The sequence below is a fragment of the Condylostylus longicornis genome, unplaced genomic scaffold, assembly GCF_029603195.1.
Source record: "Condylostylus longicornis isolate FDR11 unplaced genomic scaffold, ASM2960319v2 ptg000018l, whole genome shotgun sequence".
Classification (NCBI taxonomy): Eukaryota; Metazoa; Arthropoda; class Insecta; order Diptera; family Dolichopodidae; genus Condylostylus; species Condylostylus longicornis.
Genome location: NW_026577987.1, coordinates 13,651,562 through 13,679,317, shown reverse-complemented (window position 1 = coordinate 13,679,317; position 27,756 = coordinate 13,651,562). Strand labels below are relative to the sequence as shown.

At 23.8% G+C, this 27,756-nt stretch overlaps 1 protein-coding gene across 1 annotated transcript; it reads right to left on the bottom strand.

The window, feature by feature from the left end:
* Positions 1 to 1,956: 1,956 nt before the first annotated feature.
* LOC129606503 (POU domain, class 6, transcription factor 2) lies at positions 1,957 to 24,672 on the bottom strand. Its single transcript, XM_055516844.1, has 10 exons — positions 24,613 to 24,672; positions 16,786 to 17,158; positions 14,336 to 14,821; positions 13,232 to 14,150; positions 12,831 to 13,102; positions 6,699 to 6,879; positions 5,587 to 5,640; positions 4,144 to 4,227; positions 3,771 to 3,919; positions 1,957 to 3,643 (listed from the first exon to the last, which is right to left on the bottom strand). Exons 1-10 carry the CDS (start codon positions 24,670 to 24,672, stop codon positions 3,519 to 3,521), a joined length of 2,703 nt encoding a protein of 900 aa, XP_055372819.1. The 3' UTR covers positions 1,957 to 3,518.
* Between the last annotated feature and the right edge of the window lie 3,084 nt (positions 24,673 to 27,756).

Here is a 27,756-nt window from a genome sequence, read left to right as displayed (position 1 = left end):
TTATAATAATTATTATTAATTAATAATATAAATATAAAAAAATAATTAAATTATAATAAACAAAGCTCGATCAATATACAATAATAATAAGGAGAGTAAAAAATTAGAGAAAATTATATAATAAGAGAAAATTAGAGTTTTTCTGAAGAGAGTACCGAAAATTAAAGTAAATACTGCAGATAATATAGAGTAGAACCAGAAAAAATTGAACTACATACGAAATAAAATTACAGTAAGCCCAAGATATTTTTTATATTTGGAAAATAGTTACAAAAATTTACTTAATAAAAATTTTATTTTAACTAAAAATTTTATAATATTTTTGAACGTATACAATATTTGTGATTTTAATTTTACAATTTTTTCATATAATTTTTTAAATTATTTGTTTTTTTTCTTGTTTTTTTTTTTTTCAAATGACGTATACAATTTTTTTTTTCTTTTTTGCTCCTTTTGATTATATAATACTTATTATTTTTTTTTTGTTCATTTTACACAAAATTTTACTTGAATTATATTTAATACAATTATACATTATAATTAATTTATAAAAATACCATAATATACAATATAATAATTATAAATATTTTATATAATATAAATTCGATAAATGAAGATTTAATTATTATAAAATACTAAAATTACAATATAATTACATTTAATAATTATTTTGTATATTTTGTGTGTACATAATTCATTCAATATTTTTGATTATTTACAATTTTCACATATATAAATTAAATACATATACATGTACATATATATATATATATATATATATATATATATATATATATACATACTCATATATTTTTTTGTTAGTTTTTTAAACTTTTAATTTATTTTTTTAATTTTTAATAATATTCATTTTGTTTGTTTGTTTTTTGTTCTACTTACATCTATATAACTATATATATACCTATGTATTTGTTTTTCTTAGTAATATCTATATATATTATATATTATTCTATATAATTGTGTATAATTATTTCTTTTTACGTTTTCTATATATTTTAATACATGTATAAATATCGTATTTAATTATTTAATAATTTTATACCACATTATGTAAAATTTATACATGCGTATAAGATATTATTAATACAAATATATATATATATATATACACATATATATATTATGTATACCGTTTAATTGGTCAATAATTATTTTTACCCCTATATTAAAATATTAAATTTAATTATTAGAATTAATTAAATAATTTCATTTTACAGTCGAGGAAAAAAAAAATTTACAATATTTAAATTTGTTATTTTTTTTTTTTTTTGTAATAAAATTTATATTGTGCACTCAAAAGTATGCTATTACGAACGATAACAATAAGTTGGAGTGAAAACATATTTTTAATATTATGTATTTTATTATTGTCAGCAATTAGAGTTTTATAGCTGAATAACTCAATGTTAGTAAAATTAAAAAATTTTCGAAAAAATCATTTTTAATGCATTTTAGTAAAACCAAAAGAAAATTAATCGATTTCTGTAGTAATTATTAGGATTGTTTGCGGAATTGCATGCAGTAAATAATAATTACATGTAGGCGGGGGACACCCTTAAATTAACACGCCAACTTGAATTTTATGAGAATAAGAAGATTTTTTATAATTAATTATAAGAGTTAATTTTAAACAAATTTTAAATAATATGCCCAATCATGAATAAGTTTGAATATTCTTACATACTTTAAAAATATATCGAATATTTTATAGAGACTTATGTAGAAAATTAGAATTTTAAAAAGTATTTTGAGTGAAAAAGCAAAATATTGTAAAATACTTACAATATTCAAGAAATTTTTCAATAATAGAAAGCAGAGTTGATTGATTTCATGTCAAAATTGTTAATACTGGAATGTCTTTGTTACTTTCTTTAATTCGTAATTAAAAATGTTCTTATAATGTAGCATACTTTTAGGAGTTTAACATAAATTCTATTCAAAATTACTATTACTAGCTAGTTATTACAATTTTAGTTTTTAATATTTTAATTTTTTTTGCTTTTAAATGTGTGATTGTTTTCATTTTGTGTATATATGTATGTGTGTGTTTTATGATTTTCTAAAAACAAAAATAATATATTAAATTTTATGAATAAAATAACGACTTATTAAAATTAGGTTTTTTTTTTCCTTTTTATACATAATTTTTGTTATACATTAAAGAAATTAATAAAAAAAAAAATAATGATGTCATGGCACACTTTTAACTAGGTTGTACTGTATATATACATTTTATGACACATTTAATTGTTTTTGTTTTTTTTTTGTTTTTCGATTGTTTACTAAAAATTTTACAATTTTTGTTTACGAATAATAATATTTTATAAAAACGAGTATTATTAATAATTATTATAATTTTCTCTTATTTAAAGACCTCCACATTTTAAAGAATATTTAAAGAAATTTTTGAGTATATAAAAAAAAAGTATACATAAAGTTATTTTAAATTACAATCGGTCCAAATGATTTTTAATATAAAATATTTTTCTGTGTAAATATTTTGGGTAAAAGTACAGAAAACTTTTATAAATTTTACTAAGCTCAATTTTTAATTTGCTCAAATAGAATTTTCAAAATTGTACAAAATTTAAATTAACCCAAATTGTGCAGGCATACAAATAGAATAAACCCATTAAAACCCAATAGTGCATGTGTTTAAAATGAATTTAAAAGTGATTTTAGGGTAAATGATAACATTCTGAAACCAAAATTTCTATGAAAAATTCATACTAAGAACAACTACTCAATAAAATAAATTTAAATATTGTAATTAATTTTGTACAACATTTTTCGGTAATTTGATGCGTAATGAAAAATACTTCATACTATAGCTAATTTTACAAGGGAAAATTGAAGGAAGAAGGCGTGTGGGAAGAAAGCAGAAGTGTCTTGACTAAGAAACGTCAGACAATGGACTGGAATACGAGTGGTGGATACGTAGAAGAAGCAAAATATTGTAATACAAATGAAGTATGAATGTGTACTAATGATACTCGTAATTCTTGGAGCTAAAAAAATAGAGCAAATTATTAAATGTTTCTCAGTTATTGTTGCACATTTAAAATTTATACGTCCCATAATATTAACATAAGTAAAATTGAATTTTTTGTAATCGTTTCTATTTGTGGCTAGAATTTATAAAAATTTTTAATAAATCTGACTTAGTATAATAATACTTAGCACAATAATTTTAAATTTGAACTGATTTCTAGTTGAACTTATTTTTTTAAGTATTTTTTTGATGAATTTAAAAAAAAAAAAACTTGAAATAACAGGAAAAATTCTATTACGACAAAATAAATTTAAATTACATACGACACATTTTTTGTTTTTTGTACAAATTATAATTTCATTTCTGTATAAATATTTTGTATTTTGTAATTTATATTTTGAGCATTATTTTTTTTCTTAACAAACGAAAAAGAAAACTTTTTTTTAAACACAACTTTTTGATTTTTTTCAATTTTAAATTTTTATATTTTATGATAAAAATATTATTATTAAACCATTCCTTTTGACATCATTCTAACAGTATTTTTTAAGGCTTGTCTTTTATTACAAAACCAAATTCGTATAACTTCTCTCTCATATCCTAATTGATGAGCTAATCCTGTAATTTCAGTTCCTAAAAAAAAAAAATTAATTTAAATGATTTTCAAATTAATTGAAATTCTAAATATATATATATATATATATATATATATATATTTAAGATATATCATGCATATAAGATTTTTGAGTGTGATTTTTACCTGATGGATGAGTATTTCTTTCAAAATGAGCATTTAATAATTCTAAAGCTTGTGGTGTAAATGATGTTCGCCGTTTTCGTTTTTTAGATGGTTCGACACCAATAAAATCAGTTAAATGATTTTGACCAGTTTTATAACGATTCCAATGACTATAATAGTTAAAAACAAAATTAAAGGAATTATTATAAATCAAAAATTTATATTGGATTAAAATTTTCAATATTGTTTTTGATATTGATTGTAAATTGTTAAATTTTGAGTGCTTTATACCAAATTATTGTTCTATTTTATGTCAAATTATTGTTCTATTGTCTTCTAATTATTCCAAATTATTGTTCTACGCCTCGATATTTAAAAGAAAAAAAATATTTACCTTTCTTCAGCTTCCTTCATCCATCGTTCAAGAACAGGTTTAATTTTTTGAGCACTTTTTGGAGTGATATCAAGTTTTTCAAACCTAATAATTTGGATATAAAAAAATAGTTAGTAATTAGATACATACATATTTTTTGTACATTATTATAAATATTATATAAAATGTTTATTAAATTAAATTACAAAAAGTTAGAATAAAACAAAAAATAAATGGAGATAAGAATAAAATTTAAAAATAATTTATAAATTTTAGAGTTCAATTTATTTCTAAATGAAAAACTACTTTTTTAGTTTTTTTTTTTTTTGAAAAAATATATGTTTAACATCCTATTATTCTGAATGCAAATTTAATTCAATAATGTATAAAAAAAATTACATTAGTATTATATTAAACTAGTACGAATGCTCGTAGATTAAATTTATTGAAATTGAAAACTTCTTGTTTTAAATCAAAATGTGAATGTTCACGAATTACATTTCACAATAATGTCACTTACAATTGATATTTGATGATCTATTTCATTCATCTAATTGATACAAGAGTGTTGGACGTAAATCAAAATTCAGATATAATGATAATTTGACTTGTTCAGTAGTATAATTTTAATAGATGAATGAAATAGATTACAGATTCATTCGGGTCAAATACCACAAAACTCCTACAGGAAAGTAATGCAGTGAATTAATTTTGTTGAATTCTGAGCCATAATTATTGCCCTAATGCAATAATTATGTAAATTATTTTCAATTCATAATATTCATATCATTTGCATTATGCAAAATATTTTACATTTCTCATTTTTTCCCACATGTTTTTTAATTCTAATTTTATTCTATAAATTTTAAAAATATGAATGTGCAACAACAGTGCCAGGACATTAAAAAAAGCTTAAAAAGCCAATAACCAATTAAAAAAATTTGTTATACTAAAAAAACAAAAAAACGAGAACAAACAAAAAATTATAATAAAATTTAATATTAAAAAACAAAAACAAAAAAAAATCTAATAAAATAAAATTTCAATAATTAAAAAAATTTTTTTTTTGTTTTTTTATCATTGAAAATTTTATGTAAAAAAAAATAAATGTGTAATAAAATTGAATTTATTTTCTATATTTAATGTCCCTGGCCAATATGGAGCACAATCATAATAATTACATACATATAAACAAAATTTTGCTATTATTTATTTTTTAATTTTTTTGAACTCAATTATTGTTAATAATTAAATAGTTTTTTTTTCTCTGTCTCTCTCTCTCTCTCTCTGTATATATACAATAATATAAAAATAAAAAGGGAAAAATTATAAAAATTAAAAAGAAGAAAAAAAAAGAAGAGTAAACCAAATAGAGATCTAAAACAAGAAAAAGAGAAACAACCAACACGAAACAAAAAAAAACAAAACAAAAAAGAGAATAAGAAAAGTTCAATTCAGACATACATGTTCTGTTGTTGTGTTGACAGCTGAGCAGCATACATCTGTGCAGCGAGAGCGCTGAAATTCAAATATTGTAATAAAATAAAATTTGTTTTTTTTTTTTTTAACAAAAATGAATTTTGACAGCAATCAAATTTATAAATGCGATGATCGATCGATCGTACAATATTTTTAATGACGGCATGCAGGCACACACGGTATATTGAAATACATATTGCATTGTTGTTGTTGTTGATGTAGTTATTGTTGTTGTTGTGTAGTTACAGCGTATTTGGTTGGTAATCCATTCGTTAATTTGTTTCAGAATTATTTGGTTTTTTAAATTTTCATTTTCCCAATTATTTTTCAAAATTTTTATTAAAAATTTTTAAAAATCAGTTGAAGGAGTTTTCCGACAAAAGTTGAATAAATTAAATAAAAAAAAAGAAAGAAAATAATTAAATTAAAAAAAAATGATTTAATTTTTTGCATATTTTAATTTTTTAAAAATTTTGTTAATAGAAGAAGTTTATGACATTAAAAATTGAAAACAAGGAAAAAATAAAATTATTTTTTTTTTTTGAAAATGTCCTGGCGCTGAAAGTATTTTGCCTTTTAAATTAGCTTTATTTTTTTTTGCCTATATTAACAATGAACATTACATAACGTCAGGCGAAAAGCAAAATTTAAATAAAAAAAAACAAGTGAAAAATAAATAAAAAGAAGAAGAGCACTAAGAAATTAATTTTTTTTTTTAAATTAAAATTAAAATTAGCTATATAAAAATTTGTAACATTTTAAATGAGTAAGAGTTCGAAAAATAAGACACTTGCAAAAATATTACAATTTTTGTTTAAACTACTTGTAAATTTTTAAATAAATTATTCTGTGAACCTTTTTTCTTATATTAGTAAAGGTAAATATATTTTCATTTTAAATATTTTTGATTTGTAATTCTTCTCATTATTATAAAAATAATATTTTGAATTTAATAATTAATTTCTTTCATTAAAATTAAAAGATAACCCAATAGATTGAATGCATGCCCAATTTAATTATTTTTTCTTTTGAAAATTCTTTTAGCAATATCTTATCACTTTTAAATTAATATTAAAATTAATTTTTTTTTTAATTACCTGCATATGGCACTTTGACTATAAGCTGGTCCTTCTGTTACCGATAATGCTTGACCAACTTGTGTTTGTGTTAATCCTAATGATAATCTTCGCAATTTAAATGCTTTGGCAAATTCTTTTATTTCATCTAAATCAATGCCATCGACAACATTACATGTTGCTTGATTAATTGTTGGTTCATCTATAACACAAAAACAAAGAAGGGTACAATAAATTTTGATATGCTCGTTTCAGTACATACAAATGTAACAGTGCAATACAAAAGTTTTTGGTTAATTTTGAAATAAAATAAAAAATTATAATAAAATTTTGATTGAGCTACGTGACAAGTCGTCTTAATTCATACGAAATTATATCATACAACTTGATAGTACTTTGCGAAATTAAAGAAACTCAAGACCATTGATTCAAACGTGATTCATAATGTCGAAAGCATTTTAATTTATTTCAAAAACCATTTGGCTACATAGACTCATTTCAGAGAAAAAAATATTTGATAGACACAATTTTAAATCTACTTAAAAAATCATTTTACGCAAATTTGGGAATAAATTAAGTAAATTAAATTGAAGCGTTAAATAAATTAAATTGAAAAGAAAAATTCTGTCAGAAAAAATACCCTGTTAAATAAATTTAGCGCAGCAAAGTCTGTTACTTTGTCTGTTACATCGTTCCCTTTAACAAGCTATACCAGAATTACAATTTATGAAAAAAATTGCATGCTTTTGGGGGAATGAAAAAAATTAATAAATAACATTAACATTAACATAATGATGAAGTTCAATAGTTTATTAGATGAGTTAAGCTAAATTATTATAGATACATTATTATAATTTTTTGATGTATTTAAGCATTTACCTTTAATTTTATAGAAATTTGGAAAAGCCTAGCAGTTTAAAAATATTAGAAAGTCGAAAATTGAAATTTGGTTAATTTTGAGAAACGATAGCTTCGAAGAGGAACGAAGTAGATAAACATTTTGTCCCAACAAAATAAACTACTAACTTATATCTGCAACCTGATAAAGTTTTAGATTTTGTTCAATTTAGCGTTTAAGAGAAAAATGATATCAAAATGAAAAAATAAATTTGAGATAATTGTACGGTTGATTTTAATGTTTGACTGTTGTTTTTAGTAATAGAAAAATCAAGTTGCTATTTCTCTGCATTTGTGAAATTTAACAAATATTAGTGGATTCGATATTGTCAAAATATAATTTATTTCAACAGAAATCGTTAAAATTGTACCTTTATGATCTTGAGATGTTAGAGGTTTTGAAAGCGAAATGGCAGATAAAATTTTTCTTTTAGAGAAATGAGTTTCTTGCATACATCTATATTCGTGTATAAAATTCTAATATTCCATCTTGAAAAGAATATATGACATTCATATATTATTCTAAATAACCATTCAGCGCCAAATCTACCATATATGCAATGTGAGCATTTGCAATGAACGCCAGTAAACAGAAGCGGGCGCCATTGAAAATTTCAACAAAAATTTTTTTTCTTTTCATTTACAGCAAAGCTGAAACTTTAATTCCAAGCTTTAATTCTACAACCATTCTTGCATTCAGAATGTTAAATTTAGCAGAGAATGATTTATTATGCACAATGCACAATGTTTGCTGTATATTGTTCATTGATTTGAAAGTTTTGGGGACACATTTTAGAGACTGCTTAGGGTACTGAACATGTCAGATACGGGACTATAATCATTTCTAACAATAATGATTCAAAATTATCTCAATATTAAATAATAAATAAATATGTACAATAAATTATGACCTACAATCTAAACACACACATATTCTGATAAGCAGTAATTATTTACTATTGATTGCATTTCTTTCTATAAAAAGAAAATATTTTGTATGTCATCTAATAACATTTTCCGATATTATCCTTTCATAAATTAAAAATGAAATGCATTTCTTTGAATTTTTAATAAGTTTTCAATAAAAAAGAAAAAGAAAAGTAATAAGGGCGTCCACCATAACTTTATTTTTTTTTTCAATTTCTAAATTAATCATTTGTGCATACCTTATATACTCCTTTTATATTAACTAACTATTATTTTAATGAAATAAGGTAAACTTTAATTTACCTATTACTTATATTATAGTACTTAAATATTAGAATTTTATTATATAAAGAAAATTGCATGTTATTTTATTATTTTTTATTGCAAAAAATTAATCATCATTTTTATTGATTTTTAATAATGTTAGTTATTTAAGTAGAATACTCTAAAGAACAATTCACGTTTATTCTAACTATATGCACGCATAATATACATGTATTATATTGTATGACTAGGTAATCCTTTTGATCAATATGACACATTACTCATAATTTAAAACTCTTATAAATTATACTATTATAATAACTAACTATCTTGTTATAAAAAATATTTATTGATCGTAATTTGTTATAAATTTTTCAAATATGCAATAATGCATATAACTATAATAATAATATGTGCATGGTCAATTAGTTTGATTACCTTATTATTAATGAAGTATCAAAAAACAAAAAGAAATATAACACACTGAAGGAACAAAGGATCACAAAAAAAAAACGAATGAATAAAGTAATTAAGGGGGGTGTTATTTATTATATTTGGACGATAGTATGATAATGAAAAAATGTAAATTATATAATTACTTAATTAGTTTTTTATGTTACAAAACAAAAGGACTACGCGATATAAATTGAAAACTGCGTTAAATTTGTGTACCTAAACAATTTGTTGCTAATTTTAATTAGCAACATTTAGATATCAGCCAGCTGATTAGCTGAAGATGACCACAACAATGAAATTATTATGAGTAGTACAGTTAAATAATATGAATAGTTTCGCTTTTATAGAATATTTAAAAATAAATTGCAAATCTATTTCGTTATGATTTTGAAATATTACTATTTGCTGTAATTGTTTTGCAGTATTGCGTTTATGAAAATCTCTTATATTGCTGCTTTAATCAGTAATTAAAATATTATTACTTAACAAGCCAAGTTGCATGAGATTTGAGTTATGGTAAAATGTTATGTGTCTCTTTGTTAGCTGCCTACCATTAAGAACAAAACTGTCAAACTGCATACCATAAAAAAAGAAAAGTTTAAAAACCCTTTAACTGTTAAGAATTTACTGTTGTTGCTATGAATTTATAGAAATTGCTTATTTGTTGTTGAAAATCTTAGATTTGAGGAACCATTTGCTATTTCCCTTTGTTTGCAGAAAATTAAAAAAATTTTAGTGATTTCCGAAAAAATTTGAGGAGCTGTAAATTTTTTGGAGCTGAAGCAATTTGTAGAAGTGGTAATTTTTGAAGATTTCTAGAGGGATTTGTTTTTCACATAAACTCACTTCCGTATAAAATTGCACCACTCCATATAGTTTTATCATAATAGCTGTTATACGATAAAACTGTATAGAGTGATTATATAATAATAGAGACTTTTAAAAACTGAAGCGTTGACGGGGAAATTTCGAATCTAATACTTTTATATTTATAAATATTGAACCTAATCACTACATTTTTTGTAGCCTGCTATAAATAATTTCCTGTGCCAATAAATATGCAATTTTGTAATAAAAACTCTTTTGCTAATTTAAGAAATTCCATAATAAAATTTCAGTAAGAAAATTGAATTTTAAAATTCTAATATAATTAGAATACAATTATTCATATTGGGTACGTAAGATTTAGAAATATTTATAATTATAATTATATTTTATAGTGACATAATAATATTGTCCTTAAAAATAATCAATTTCCTGTATTGCAAAATTAATTTTATTAAATTTTATAAAATTGGTTTTCCAATTTTACGAAAATGAAACCACAAATCCAAATTTTCTTCTTTTCATATAAATTAATGATAATAATATTGAAGAGAAATTTTTAAGAATTTTAATAATAAAATTGATAACAGAATGTAAACAAATTTATGATACAGAATAATTTGTATTGTAATAAATCAGCGAAACCGAGTATATCTTATATGGAAGTTAGTTATACATTGTTCGTAGCAAAGAAATCAAATTGATAATTGGGTAAAAAATTTGGTTCGAAATTCTAACTAAATTTTAATATTATTCTAATAAAATTTTTAAATAGAACATTATCCAGATTTCATCCTGTTTTTCTTGAGTAAAAATTGTGTCTGCAAGATTATTATAATAAAATGATAGTATATATGTACATATACATAATGAATAACCAAAATACATTATTGTTATGTAAGTTTGGATTTCATTTGATTATTATAAGATAGAATGTTCGCAATTTTTTTTTTTGAACCGTACAATATTTTAAAAACACAAAATAATGAAGAAATGAAAAACAAAAAATAATTTAAAATTATAAGAAAATTCAAAGAATTTTACTCTTTAATATCACAAAGGTAAGAAGGAACTGCTATTATATGAAGCAACATAAAAATATAAAAGAAAAAATAGAATGAAATTTTCCTCTACTTAGAAAACACGATATAGAAAATTAACTTTTTCATCAATGAGTGGTTCTTTAATACCACACTAATGAAATATAATATTGTTATACACATAAACATATTATACAATATAATATATAATAAGATAGAAGTTAAATAAGATGATGTTATAGTATAGAACAATTATAATTAGCGAGCTAATTGACGGTATAATGCATATTTAATTACATAATCGAATATTGGTTGTTTGCCTGTTGTTCGCATAATTAGTGCATGTCAAGAATGACATTTTAGGTTGTTTGTGTTCTACTTCTTGTTTCCTTTCTTTTTCTCTTTTCTTTGAATATATGTATATATATATATTTTTATATTTTCTATATATTTTCATCGCCGTATGGTATGTAGGAGTAAATTGTGTAAATAATCCCAATTAATGAATGTATAATTATGTATAATTACCTATTGCTATTTTGTAGTATTGTATATTATATTGTTAGATATTATATATTATATAAATTTTAATTGCATTATGAATTTTATTAGAATTCTTTGTGGAGATTGAATAATGATAGGGATCAGCTATACTATATGTATGTAGTTATAAATAGAAAATTATTATTAAATTTAATTTGAAAATTTAATGAAAGTTAAAAAATATTCATATAGAATTTTGTTGAGAATGAGAAATTAATTACTGTGAAAACGATAAGAGAATTCTTGAAGCGTATGTTGAAATTAAAGGTTTTTTAAAGCTTATTTTTAGAAATTAATTTGAAAACAGATAATAACATCAACAATAAATTAAAGGATCGCATTAAAAGTTTACTATATTATTACTTCGCGTTTAAGGAACAACACTTTTTCGTCTACACAAAATTTCTTTGAAGAAAAATTGTTAAGCATAGTATACAATTTTGGAGTGTTTTATATTTTACAAAGACAATTACTCGTAATAAAAGTAAGTATTACAGGAAAAATGTTCTAATACCTGTCTGCTTTAACGAACCAGTGAGTAAATAGGTACACTAGAACGTGATAACAAGAATAAACTTAGTATTGTAATAATATTAAACAATTATACCTAAAGTTGTATAATTGAAGGGAAGCTGAATAAGTTATAAATTTTTACTGTAAAAAAGTATAAAAAATTGCCAAACTGCGAAACTATGACACATACAATCACTTAAACATAAAAACCTGGCAAATTTGTAGAGAAAACATTCTAAAAATGTCAAACAATATTCAATGTTATTCTCATTCTCGCCATTGTTATCTAAAATCTAATATTCTCTATGTAAACTAAGTATTTTAAATGGATAACAAAAATGTATGGATAACAATTTTTCTCTGCAACCATAAATTATCCTATATTTATAAGGACTTTGAACAAAATCAAAATTACATATATATTTCAATATTACTCAACATTTAAGTAGCATGAGTATATAAATTTTCCAGTGAGTGTACAATATATAATGCCCAGAATGCTCGTATATGTACGTATTTGTATACATGAATTGATAAAAGAAAAATTATTTAATAAACAAAAACATTTGAAAAATAAACTCAAAAACTCAAAATTAAATTTACATCCAATTAGGTCTAATTAAGTTGCAGCATATTTTTAAGATTAATAACAATAACAATTTCATGACAATACGGTACCCATACTTACTTGGCGAATCAAGTAATAAATCTGCTGTCGATGTTTCAGTTCTAGTTGGCGACATTTGATGTATTGAATTTGGACTCATTTTCATTGATGATGAAGATTGATGTTGTTGCTGTTGTTGTTGTTGTTGTTGCTGATGATGATGATGATGATGTAAATGACTACTACTACTATGATGACTACTATGTATTGGACCTGGTGATGGTGATGGTGATGAATGTCTTGTTGGACCATGTGATTTTGTTATCGTTAATTCACCATTTGATGATGTTAATCTATACACATATCATTACATAATGTTGAAGAACAGGATTACAAGTATAAATTTTATAGAAAAAAAGAAATCATGTTTAGCATAAAAATAATATTGAATTTTTTTTCAGAAACACAGACATTTTGCTCACCTATTGATGTTACTTAGGACACATGTCGCATTCGGATTCATTTGACTACTTAAACTATGTGAAGCTGATGAAGTTGATGATGCCATTTGATGACCATTAGGTGAATGACTACGATATAATTGAGATCCGGATGGTGATGAATAACTATTTGATGATGTATTTGGAGGTGTTCCAGTTATACGTGATTTATCATGTTGCGATAAATTAAAACCTAATGTCGAAGAATTTTGACCACTTCCAATAGCAGCAGCAACACTTGAAGAAGTTTGACCCATTCCACCAGCACCACCACCTCCAGATGATGATGCTGATGATAACTGTGATGGACTTTCTTTGGGATGTTGAGCACTTGGGCTTAAATGTGGTGTCGTACGTATTTGTATAGCAGATGTCATGCTTCTATCTAATAAATGACCTTGATTTGACATAACATCATTTCTTGGAGATGGTGCATCATTTTGTTGTTGACGTACTGTATTTTGTAATTGCTGTGATTGTTTGTGTTGCTGCATATGCTGTTGTTGTTGCTGCTGCTGCTGTTGTTGATGTTGTTGGTGTTTTTGAAGCTGTTGTTGTAAATGTAACATTTTTTGTTGTTGTTCTTGAGCCATTTGTACCTGATGAGCAGCTGCTGCTGATTGATTAACTTGATCAGCTACTGATGATTGTAAATTTCCAGTATTTTGAAATAGTTGCGGATGTAATGCAGCTAATAATTGTTGTACACCAGTAGGGAAAAAATTCGGTTTTAATAAATTATTAGGAGCTGAAGGTATTGATGGTATTTGATGTGCACTCAAATTTAAATTATTAAATGCAGCTGCACTAGCATTCAATGCTGAATAATTTTGTAAAAATTGTTCGTTGGTATTAATTTGTTGACTGACGGGTATCGTTAAAATCGTTTGTACGGATATACCTATAATATATATGATAATAAAATAAAAATAAATTGAATATCCTTGGTGTTACATTTTAAAAATTTCTTTAAAATAGAGATATATGTAATTATAATTAAAAGTAACATTTTCATTATTAATTTCTATTTAAAAAAAATATATAAGTATTTATATATCTAAATACATATACATTTAATTAATATACCTTGTGACGTTGGGATTAATAATTGAGCTCCTTGTACACCCTGAACTAGTTGACCTGATGCTAATATTAATTGTGGCATTTGTTGTATACCAGCACTAGGTGAATTACAACCAACTAAATTATTAACATTATTAACTCCAGAACCGACAACACCACCTAATGTTAAAGGAGTATTTGTATTTCCATTACCATTACCACAACCAATATTGCCACCAATATTTTGTGATAATTTTGGATTTCCAGATGATGATGATGATGTTGATGATGTTAATAATGATGTAGAACCAACACTTAAATTTAAAGGTGAATTTAATGCTACTGCAGATGATATACCAGCTAATCCTTGAAGGCTTGCAAGTGCTGCTGCTGTTGGAACCGAAGAGTGCGATTGATGATGTTGTTGCTGTTGATTTTGTTGTTCTTGTAACTGTTGTTGTTGTAGAGATGCAAAATTTTGTAACTTTTGCAAATTTATCATGTCTTGCACTATATTTTATATGTGAGTATTAGAGTAAGGATTAAATTAAAAAGAAAACATATTATTATATTTTAGAATTTAATAATAGGGATTAATTTTATACATGTATACTTTATTTTATAAAAAATGAATGATGAAAAATAAGAAAGAGAAACAAAAATTTTGAAAATTTTTATAGAAATGGTTTTTGAAGCTTAATATAGGTAATTTGTAAATTTATGTCATTAAAATGAGAAAGGATAACATAAAAATTAGTTTAGGTTTCACTATGGGTATTTCATATAACATTTATATTCATATTATGGGAATTTTGTATTGTTTTATAGTAAGATTTAATAGTGATTTAAGTTTTTGTTGCTGCTCAGATAATTTGCTTTTGCATGAATTTCGTTATTTTATTTAATAAAATACATAAATTATTTTGTATTCTAATTATTACTTATGTATGTAGAATTAATGTTGAGATACCATCGCCCATTATTCAGTATGTATTTTGAATTAGATATTTGCATAGACAATGACTACAAATAATTGAAATCTCGATTTCTTCTACAATCTATTAAAAACCCGAATATAATACTCTTTTTTACAAGTAAAATAATTGCAAACATCTTCATTAAATAATTTAATAATTAAATTTGAATAAAAAATTTAAAAAAATCTAATAAGTATCTGTTGCAAATTAAATAAATGAAGATTAAACAAATTAAAAAAACAAACTAAAATTTAGCGAGGTATCCTGTTGTTTCAAGTTATAAAAAAAGACAGTAAGAAAAAACCGAAAAAAAAAGTAATTTCAGTGTACCCATCGCCCCATAATATATCATAGATCATCATTAAGTTAATTGAAAAGTTTCAATAATTCAGGATTTTTTCAAACTTCTTATTATCCTTTCATAATACAAAAAAAAAAATTTAAATAACTCATAGGAAAGTGAAAAAATAATAATAACATGCCAAAAAGAGGAAAAATAAAACGAAAAAGGAACCCAATGAAGGTAAATTTCAATTATCGAAACAAAAGAAGTAATCAGAGATTTTTTTTTCATCCTCGTTCTTACTATATTTATTTGCTATGCTGTATAGAATTCATTGCTCTATCTCAACCGATTATTTTTGTTCTGTTCTTATTGTTTTTATTTTTTAACCATTAAATCATATAAAAAATTTGTGTATTGGGAATTAAAGAAATAAAAAAACAAAAAAATCGAAATAAAAATATTGAAAAAACAAAAGAAAATTAAATTTATACATGAGAAAATTGCGATATGTGGAGAAAAAGAAAAAAATAACAATAATAAAAAAAAAAAGAAAATAAAAAAGAAAATTCATAAAGCGAATCTAGAACGATGGTCAGTCACAATATTCTCCAATCTCATTCCCAATCGTTTACTCGTATAAACTCTAACTGCTTGCTCAGAAGTTGAAGATTTTTTAAGAGAAAATCAGAGTATGAGAAATTCTCTTACATTTGCATATTAAATATTTGGTGGATATTTGGTGGGTGCTCGTTAATTTATGATAAGATTAATGGTAGTACACAAACTGATAGCATAACATAATAAAATAAGAACTTTAATTTGAAACTGAAATTGTACATATGTATATAAATACCCGTGTATTGAACATTATACACAATGCATACAGCATATAATACACGGGTATACAATATAGTGATACTGAAAGAAGTTACACTACAAATAATCTATGTACTAAAGTATTACTTATAGTAAAAGTATGAGAACGTCTACCTCATTGAGACATTATGAAAAAAAGAAAAAGTTTCAAAAAATATAAATTATACGTGTATATATACGTATATATATAAGAATATATGAAACATATGGAAAAAATCAAGTAAATAAAATATAAATCAAAAAATATAATACAAACATAAAAATATACAAAATGTACATACATATATATATGTATATATTTTAGAAATTTAAATTGGATATCGATATGTACTCACTGGTTCCATTTAAATGTGCTTGAGCAGCAGCTGCTACAGCTAATGCTTCAACTTTTTGCGCCGCCGTTTTCTCATGTGATGACTGTTGGGATGATGATGGTGGTGGTGGTGATGATGATGATGATGATGATAAAGTTCTATTATTATTATTATTGTTGTTGTTATTATTGTTACTATTATTGTTATTATTATTATTATTATTTGCCAATTTTTTATAAAATTCTAAAGTTTGTTCTCTATCCTCAGTTGTTAATAAATTATTATTATTATTAATATTATTATTGGGCGGACTTAAGGAATGTATTTTATGTTGTTCATGTAATTGTTGTTGCTGTTGTTGTGGTTGTTGTATTTCAACATCAGAATCAGGTTCCTAGAATAAAAATTTAAAAAAATAATTATTAAGTATTTTTGTAATTTAAAATTAAAATTGTAATTCAATTTGTATCTTAATGTTGTGAATCATTCGTTGAAGTCAACAAGCACTGAAAACTACTTTATAGTGGGAATGCAACTAAATCTTTATGCCATGGATCCTAAAATCCAAGTCGCTATTTTCATCTAATGAAACAGCTAAATATTACCAATTTGCTTCAATGCTTGCAAAAATTTTACATCAGAAAAGTTCTTACTAATTAAAATATTTCTAAATGCAATTCTCAAAAAAATTGTCATATTACATATTTTTTTCCACAGCTACATTTATACGTATATAAGTATCGGTCAATATTAACAATAATTAAATTGTTATTGTAATAATTGCTAGACAAGACGAGTCTTAGATTAAAAAAAAAAAACCAATTTAAATACCTTATGCTAGTGCTCAACTGAGATCATATGCGATTAAAATTTTAATTTAGTATATATTTGAAATAAATAATCGTTATAATTATGCAAATAATTGTTCTCTTCATTTTTGGCACTTTTTCAGAAAATTTTTGAAAAAAAATGCTTGCTAATTTCACTCTGTTCGTCCATCCGTGGGCATGTTTACAAAACTGAAGATAAAAAGCTGAGATGTCATATGTGCATAGATCTTTACTACAAACTTATTTCTGTTGGAGAAATACATTATCTATCCCGCCCGCACTATTTTTTTACTATTACAACAAATTTTTTACTATTTATAAGCATTTTTCAAATTTTGTAATTGCAGTAAATTGGCTAACTTCTTTTACTGCGAAACTTTAAATATATAAATTTTAAAAAGAAAAATTGCTGTTAATATTAACCGCTATCTAATATCCGTTTTTTGTAAATTTTTGATATTGTTTTTCTCCTAGCCAATAAGCTGCAGGAGTCTGAAATTTAACCAGCTTTTCGACACTAATAAATAGTTCATTTATTCAGAAAGCTAACTGTAGATGCTATGCCATTACAAAATATGGATATTTTTCTTAACTCACTACAATATTGTTTTATTTTAAAGATTGTATATATTGCTCATCATAAATGTATGCAATTTTTGTAATATATTCGTATACGAATGAAAGCAATTTTAATAATGTAAGCTACATAGACTGTTTTTAAAAGTACTATTTTCACTTGTTGAAGCGAAAAGTGCTACAGTTCGTTTGACTCAACCATTCGTTTGACTCAATTTTATTAAATTATCTCAATGTGTCAAAAAATATCAATATTGCACACATATTCAGTATATCATTTCTCTCCTTTGGGTTAAAAACAAATTTTAACACATTAAACACCAATTTACAAAAATATTGTTCATCAAATAATTTTAACAGAATTGCATCGCAGAATTATTGGATTGGTGTATGTTTGTCATTTATATTTTTAAATCAATAATATAAAATCATTATTATTTTAGAATTGAATTAATTATAACAGAAGACAATTGAATTGACAGTAATCATAAGTGTATAGCGCTGCTGCACATTATTATGAAAATTATTATTTATTTTCTTTCACATACATCCATTTTAATTTATTTATCTATTCAAATGACAATTTAATTATGTCACATAATATAAACAAAAAAATAATAATAATAAGAATAATAATAATGTCCTTTTATTTTAGTAATTTTTTCTTGATTTTTTCTTGTTTTTACCTTGTTATTTTGTCATTTTTAATTCAATTATCCTTCTTTTTCTGTATAATTAATAGAATAAAGAATAGAAAAAAAATATATACATAATAATACTAAATTAAATTTCAAAAAAAAAAATAAAAATAAATAAAAATGAGGTTGATAAAAAATCATTCAAATTGATTATATAAGAAAAAACAAAAAAAAAATATTAAATGTTAATAATGGTAATATAAGAGTAAAAAGGTAACTTATGAATTCATGTACAATTATAATTGTTCCGTCAGTCATTCGATTGTGTTTATAGTATACATATATATATATATATACATTTTTGTTCCTTTATTATGAATCTATTATCCTTTTTAAATGAACTATAAAAAAGAAAACAAGAGAATAAAAAGCACATTATTACTGATGAGTCTAGATAGATAAGTAGATATTATTAAAAACTTAAAATCTCACCTTATTTTTTCCAACATAATAAAAAAATATGTGAACGTCTATGAATATTAATACCCAGTGCACAATTTTAAGTCAGACGATTGCTTAGTAAAAGCATTTAGCATAGCAAAATAATTACGACTTAGCCACCAAATGTAGCTCTCAGTAACTAAGACTAAAATCGTCATAATTTACAGATGGAAAGAGAAAATAAAGAGAAAAGGGGAGGAAAAAATATAATATTAATAAGTAAATTAAAAATTAAACGGCCGAAATCAAACGTACACAACTACTGTACGACAAGGTAATAGAAAGCGTAACCTAAATTAAGAATAAATTCAACAAAATCAATGCTACTGTAAAGCCTTGCACCCTTTTACTCATGCTCAACCATAATTCACCTTACAAAATGATGAATGAAAACTATATCAGAAACCAACTTACCACAACGAAGTAACCCTAATTACAAAAACTGAATCCTACTTTCATAAGGGTCCGACTAATCCATACCACGAAGAGGAAAACGACTGAAACGTTACGCTACATCCCACCATTTGAAGAAAAGAACAAACCTAAAATCATTAAATTCCCTAATCCACCTCATGACAAAACCTAAAGTAGAATTTGCCTTATTAACCATAAAATTGAAGTCTTAAAATTTATACATCAAGGAATATATATTTATATTATTTTTGCCCTCCTGAAATTGAGAAACATTTTCTGAGTCAAATGTGCCATTTTCCAATTGTCATTCAATAATAAAAAAACAGCTGATTGCTTCAAAATTTTATATAATATTGGTTAAATTTGTTATAATTATGTACTTTCCCTGCTCCTGTTAATGAATCAATTTGTTTTCTTCCTTAAGGATAATTTATCTAACTGGCCTAGTGCCTTGTATTAGCTATTAGTACTTCATAAAATATTGAAATATTTGTAAGTATTATTAATATTCGTGATATATATTTGAAATTATATGCGAAAAAAAATTGATAATTAAGGAAATATTCTAACAATATTCCTTCATACTTAACAGAATTTCCAAGAAAATTTTTTTTTGATTTTTGACAAGCACTGTTCCATTTTACATTAAATTTTTCTATATACAATTTTTTCATATATTCATATGTGTGCATGTTTGCATTCTCTTCATTATTTTTATAATAACATATTGTAATAATAATGTTATAATGTTATAACACATAAAGGATATAATAAACAATTATATTTAATTAACTTTTTAACAAAATAATGAAAATAGCTTTATTTAAAAAAAAAATCTTGTTGAATTTTTTTTTATTATTGTCGTCTTGTTGAACATTTTTTTTTTAAATCATTACGATATACAAATGATATACATACATAGCAAAAATTTTTCTTCTAACAATAGAAAATTTATAATTATTTAAAAAAAAAAAACAACATTTTTTTCCCTCTCTCTAATGAAATCCAATGAGTGATATTATTATATGAGCATGTAGGTCTTTAAATGGCGGGGAGAGGACATTTTTATTATATTTTTTTTAACTGTTTATCAAATGTTTTCAATTTATTTCAACATTAATCATATGTACGCCATATTATTACTCAACTCATTCTCTTTAAAAATATGTATTTCATTTGAAATTGAGAAAAAAAGAGGAAAAAAATAGAAAACAATTGATTCAAAAATTTGAATGTTTTTAGCGGAAATTCAAAAAAACAAAAAAAAAAAAGTAAAAATGAAGGACTCGAATTAAATTTGATTATTTTTAAATTAATATTAGCATAATTTGAATGATTTCAGATATGTGTATGTATGCGAGCATGATATTCACAATATAAATGGCTCTCATAATCTCTAATTATTATGATTTTACCATATACTTAAGTATATAATGTAAGAAATATTGCAAAAAAATTTCCATAGTTATTAGGACAACGTTTCTAATATTGACGTATACGAGTATATTTCCATTAATATTTGTGTATATTATGATTATACTAAAATTTGTTCTATAGCTTAGCCAAATTTGATTGAAGACAATTAATCGATGAGGAAGTCAAGCATAGAGTGAACGCTAGTTTGATAAAATGGAAAAGCCTAACGGGTGTTTTATGCAATAAAAAAATACCTCCTCAAATAAAGGAAAAAGTTTACAAAATAGCAATCAGGCCTGTGAATGTATACTTATGAATTATTAACGACGCACAGCAAACACGTACAAAAATTGCATGTTACCGAGCTGAGGACACACAGATGGTCCAGTGGTGTAACACTCAAAGATAAAATAAGGAGGTCTTATATCTCCAATCAGATATATCAGAGGAGGTCTTAAAGTTGCTCCAATCACTGAAAAATTAAAAGAAAACAGATTAAAGTGGTACGGTCGTATAATGAGAATAAATGAGGACCATATCGTGAAAGCCGCACTCAATATCGATGAACCAACGAGAAGTAGGGAAAGACCAACCGCCACATGGCTTAGCACCACAAATTTGACGCCACAGAATAGGAATTCTTGAAGAGGCAGGACAAGGCGACCTGACCCCAGATAAGAGACAAAGGCAAAGAGAGAAGAAGAAGAAGACTATTTGTTTAAAAGCTATTTGTTTAAATCTCAAAAACTAGTGATTGAATATTATTAAAAACACTACGTTTTCCGATTAGAAATTTATCAAAATAATATGATAGTTTCGCTTGCGTCCCATAAAACGTACTTGATAATTCTGTATAATCCTACATCTTATTATTAGTTAATTTTGTATTGTTAATTTACTCACATAACTACAAAATACATTAATAAGATTTTTGTATGAAAGGAGTTTATTTTTCTATCTTATAAAAATTATAAATATCTGCCATATTTATATTTATTTCCAATTAACATAATATAAAAAGGAAAGAAAGAGAAATTAAAATCAAAATGAAAACAATATTAATTTAATTTGACAGTTTTTGCATCTCTCCTACTATAAATTTTCTTCTCATTCTTTCTTTTTCACATTCACATTATTACAATTTTCACTTCTTGATTATACTTTAAAATATACCAAAAACAGAAAAGAAAATATATATATGGAATATAAGACGATGCAAGGATGAATCCATACTACTACAAATTTAATCTTTTGCAATCAGTAGAGTTGCATTTTGCAGCGAAAAATGCTTTTGGTATCAACACGAATCAGTAAAAAAATGATGCATTTTTTAGTGATTTCCATTCAGTTTCAGTGTAAAATGAAATATATAATAAATTTTCTTTTAATATTCTGCCTGCTCCTACACATCCTTTTTTTATAGGACTGTTAAGAAAAATCAAAGAAAATTGTTGAAAAAAATTTTTTTAATTTAATTTTTTTAAATTCATATTTTGGGGCAATTTTAATTTGTGATTTTCTCAGCATTTCATTTTCTCATTTTCATGTAACTTGCATGTCCTGTAAAACTTTTTATACGAGTATTATAGGTTTTTTTTAACAAATGGATTATTGTTCGATTACGTTACATCTATAACGATTCATATTTGATTTGGAATACACATTAAATGCAGTTGAAATCAAAATATTGTAATTGAATAAAAACTACAATGACATTTTACTTCCAATATGAAATATTTTAGTACCATTGAAAATAATTAAAATTTTATAGTTCCTAAATCTGCCTTACACTTAAGTAATTTGATTAAATCGTAAATCTTATACAAAACTATCTATTAGAAAAATTTTGCATTAAATGATTTTCGTTGACATTTTTCCCAAAAACAAAAACTGTTATATACATATTATTATGTAAAAGCAGTGTATAATAATAAAATCGAAATGAATTTATACAAAATGGAATCCTTAAGAACAAGAAATAGCGATGATGAAACGATGACGATAAAATCGCCTTTAAGCCAATCTTTTACCACACATAACTATTTTTTTTTCTATTTTTCAATTTTTATACGATAATATTATGTGCATGTTTGTATGTGCTAGGACGAAAATGGACAATATTTTCATAAACAAAAAAAAAATTTCGTAATAATGAGAAAAGAGAAAAAATAATTTTTGAATATTTGCAAAAATAAGAAAGAATAAAATAAAAGAAGATGAAAAGGGAAGGAAAAAATAAAATATGAAAAACGAAAACATCCGTAATTCTTTCTCCTTTCACCATCTCTTTCATCTCTTACTGTTATTCACCGTTATATTGTCTTATTTTTTTTTCTTTTTATCATTTTTATTTCTTGCTTTTAATTTTTTGTTTTGCATTTTATTTCTTCGTATAATTTTGTAAATTTTATTTGTTTTGTAAGGAACATAGGGGAAAAAAATTTTCATTTTGTTAAAAAACATTTTTTTTAAATCAAATGACAGATCAGAGTTTCTGTCATTTTTTCATATGTCATATTTGATTTAAGAAAAGGAAATAATTTACAAACTCTTGCTTCTCTTCTTAAATAAATTGCGACTCTTAAATAAATCGACTCCCTTCAAAGTAATGATGCTTCAAGTAAAATTACTGCTATCGCTTTTTTTCTAGAATAACGTGTACCTAATATTGTTAAGTAGGAACAACAAACTATAACGTATATATTCGCAAAATGACAATAAATTTTTTATTAAGCTGAAGTTTTTTTACTGAATTAATGTATAAAATCTAAAGCAGCTTGAATACTATATAAAGTTTGATGTGGAACGATGTTTTAATATAAGATTGATGTCAAGCAGACTTTTATCGGACTCAAATTTCGTTAGACTTTTTTTTAGTTGCAAAAGCTACCGGCTTTATGTATGTTTTATATATAAACTATTTCAGTATATCCAGTTCGACACCATTTTGAAATCATAGCCCTTGCATGCTATCTATGTTATGCAACTAGTTTTTTCAAGTAATAAATTTAAATAAAAAATCATATTTCCTTTTATTTTAAAAATACAAATGAATTTGAAGGATAATAAAATTTTCCAAAATAAAATCAAAATAAAAATATTTAACAAAACAAAAAAAGAAGAATTACAGTCAGCGATAAAAATTTATGCTCATAGATTTTTAAGCATAAATTTTTCTACACACCCTTTATATGTCTATATCACCATATTCACTAAATATTTGCTTATATATAGTTTATATATGTACATACACGTAGATGTATACTCATGTCCACTTTATTTACTTACAGTTTTTCAAAAAAAAATGCCTCATACACAACATACATGTATAAAAAACATTACATAAACACAATAATATTTCTATGAAAATAAAAAATATATAAAGAAATTACAATATAAAGAAATAAGAAAAAAAAAGAAAAACAAAATTTCTTTTTTTATTTTTTTTTATTGCGACGGCCATCACTATCAACATTGTCAATGTCCTCATCAACATCATCATCAGCAGGACAACCATCACCTTTTTTTTTCATATAACAATAACAACATCAAAATATTGACAATATTTTTATTTATAAGCATGTACCCTGTACTTTATCTACATATGTGTGTATGTACATAATGCAAGTACCTATATACAGCAATAATAATAAAAACAAGAATAGGAAAATAATAAGTCAATAATGTTGGAAAAATAACAGTAACACTATGTAGTAATTTTTTTTATCTCGCATTTATCAATACAATTTTCTATCACATTCTATATCTATACATTATTATAACCTTTCAGTAACCTCAATAAACTCCAACTACTATCAGACTCTAAAACAAAAAAAGGGAAAGGTATTTAACAATACACCGTGTAACAGAAATTGACAAAAATTAATATAAAAAAAATTTGAAAATTTGCATACCTGTGCATTATGCACATATCACATTTTTATTATAATATATGAATTATCCTTTATCCTTTTCTATAACAAAAAAAAATTGAACGTTTTTTTTAAGGATTTTAACTGCAATTTTTTTTGGGTTTTTTGATAGCTTATTATTTTTTTTTATAGTTTTTTGTTGCGATTGATTTCTTCGTTATCGTCTGTAATGAAATGCCGTATTGGAATTTAAAAATTTTTATAATTCAAGTTTTCGATCATTTTACTGCATTATAGATATTTTGAAGAAATTTAACTCAATGCGAATAGTTTTAAGGTTAACAAATTTAAAAGAAATTTGTTAAAGCAATATAATCACGGTAAAATATACTATGATAATGAAGCTCTAGCCAAGTTTCTAAAAATGTTAATAATTGAACAAACAATTAAATGTAGTTAAATGAAGAGGTCGACGTTTAAATTAAACAAAGCTAGTTCGGGATTTAACAAAAAATGGCTTTAAATTTGGAGGAAGACACAAATGAGAATTTACGAAGAATAAACGATTGAATGGAGTTGCAGATTATGATTACTAAAAAGATCAATTGAAAAATTTTCCTGCTTATTTCAAAATACAATTGCGTACTTTATTCAAATATGGGGCAACGCTTATATAAAAAAGATACAAAGATTACAAAATAAGGTTTTAAAAGATCTGTATCGATATAAGGTATAAGAACTTCAACTACAAGGATTCACAAACAACAACATTCTGATATTTGAACTTCTCATAAAATGTGATGTATATGGCTACCAAAGTAAGGGTGGAAGAAATATCAGAATTAATACTTCTACAGTAAGTCTTAATTGGTTCGACTCAGTATCCAATCTAGCATACTATATAAAAACTATAATGAATTACTGCTGATATAAAGAATTTGAATAATATTTACTAATCCAAAGCACAAATTAATGAATTTTATGTAAGCAGATTAGATTGAATTACTAATTTATTTTTTAATTGAATTACTAAACTCATATTGAACTGTTATACTCTGTACGGGCGGCTGGGCTCATTTGAGATAAATTTGAAATGAAATAAAATAAATAATTGATATAAATAATATTCATATAAATTGTTAAAAAGTATAACCATATAAAATTTCACAAATTTCAATAACTGAAAAATTAATAAAAAAATGTAAAAAAAAGAGTATATTATTTTAATAATATTGTTCACAATCCTTTTTTTGAGTGTTATTTCACATTAATCTTAACAATATTAATGAAATAAAATATGAGAAAGTTTATTTAAAATTATTATTTCAATAAATTATTGTTTCACTTTGAATTTCCTTTTTTTCAAACGTTTTATTGGTAAATTCATTTCTGTTTTAAATACATGAATGTGTGTATTAAAAATATATTCGTAGTATATGTTTGGGTGTAGGTAGGTGAATAATATATATAATTTATTTTAAGTTAATAAAACAAAAATATATTAAAAATTATAACGGTTTTCAACAAATTTTCATACTTTTAATTAACTTTCATTTCCCTTTTTTTTGATTCGAGAGCAATAGACTATAAAATGCAGTTTATGATTCCAAATGTTAAGAATAAGTTTCAAATAATAATTAATGTTGAATACCGTAATTTATTTTTCTGCTTTATAGCAATAAATTCGTTATTGTGAGATTTACAGGTAATTATTTTATTACCCTCAAATTGTACTTGTTTTTTGTAATATTGTGTATGTGTTATTTTTATAAAAATATTCTTAAATTAATTCATTATTTTCTTTTTAATATTAATGTAGCAATTTTATACTTAAATTGCATCAACTACTCTCAACGAATTGCCATTTACCCTTGATCTGAATTACCCTCATTAAAAAAATTACCTTCTACTTTACATTTCAGACCTCCTTTCAAATCTTGAAATTAAAAAATTACATAAAATTTTATTTTTTTTATTTTATTGCATATTTCACGGAGTAATCATTAAAATTAACTAAAACTATGATCAAAAGAAGATTATAAAAGTTTAAAAAAAATATTATATAATAATAAAATTATAAAATCATATTTTTTAAAGGAAAAACAAGGATTAAATAAATTTGTTACAAGAATGTCCAATTATTTACACGTATGCGTCCCATTGTATTCATTTCAAATGTAAATGCACAAATAAAGTAAATATTTGAAAAATTTTAACAAATGCTGCATTAAAAAATTTATTATTACTCTCATTTTTTACTCTTCCTTATACAAATTCCCACTCTCTTTTCCATTTGCATTTACATTTGTTTTTGTTCCCTCTGTTTTTTTTTTTTAAACTCATTTTTTTGTCTTCGGAGTATTTTTAACTAAAAATAAGTAAAAAACGAAAGAAACCCGAAAATTTATTTGGAATAAAAATAAAAAGAAAGCTTTTTATTAAAATAAAAAAAAATGAAATTTTTAAAATAAAATCCAAAAAAAAAATTCTCTTTTTAGCATTTTTCGAAAAAAATTTTTAAAAAAAGTACTTATAACTTTCATTCTGTTCGTCCGTCCATGCGCCTATCCGTGTGTCTGTTTGCAAAACGTCTACAGCCTTCAAGATAGAGAGATCAAATTTTATTTATAAATTGATCGTTTTTAGAAACCTATTTCCGTAGAAGAAAATTTTTACCTATCTCCCCAAAAACCCTGAAAACCCTATTTTTCAATTATTTATTGCAGCGAAACCATAAGCATTTTT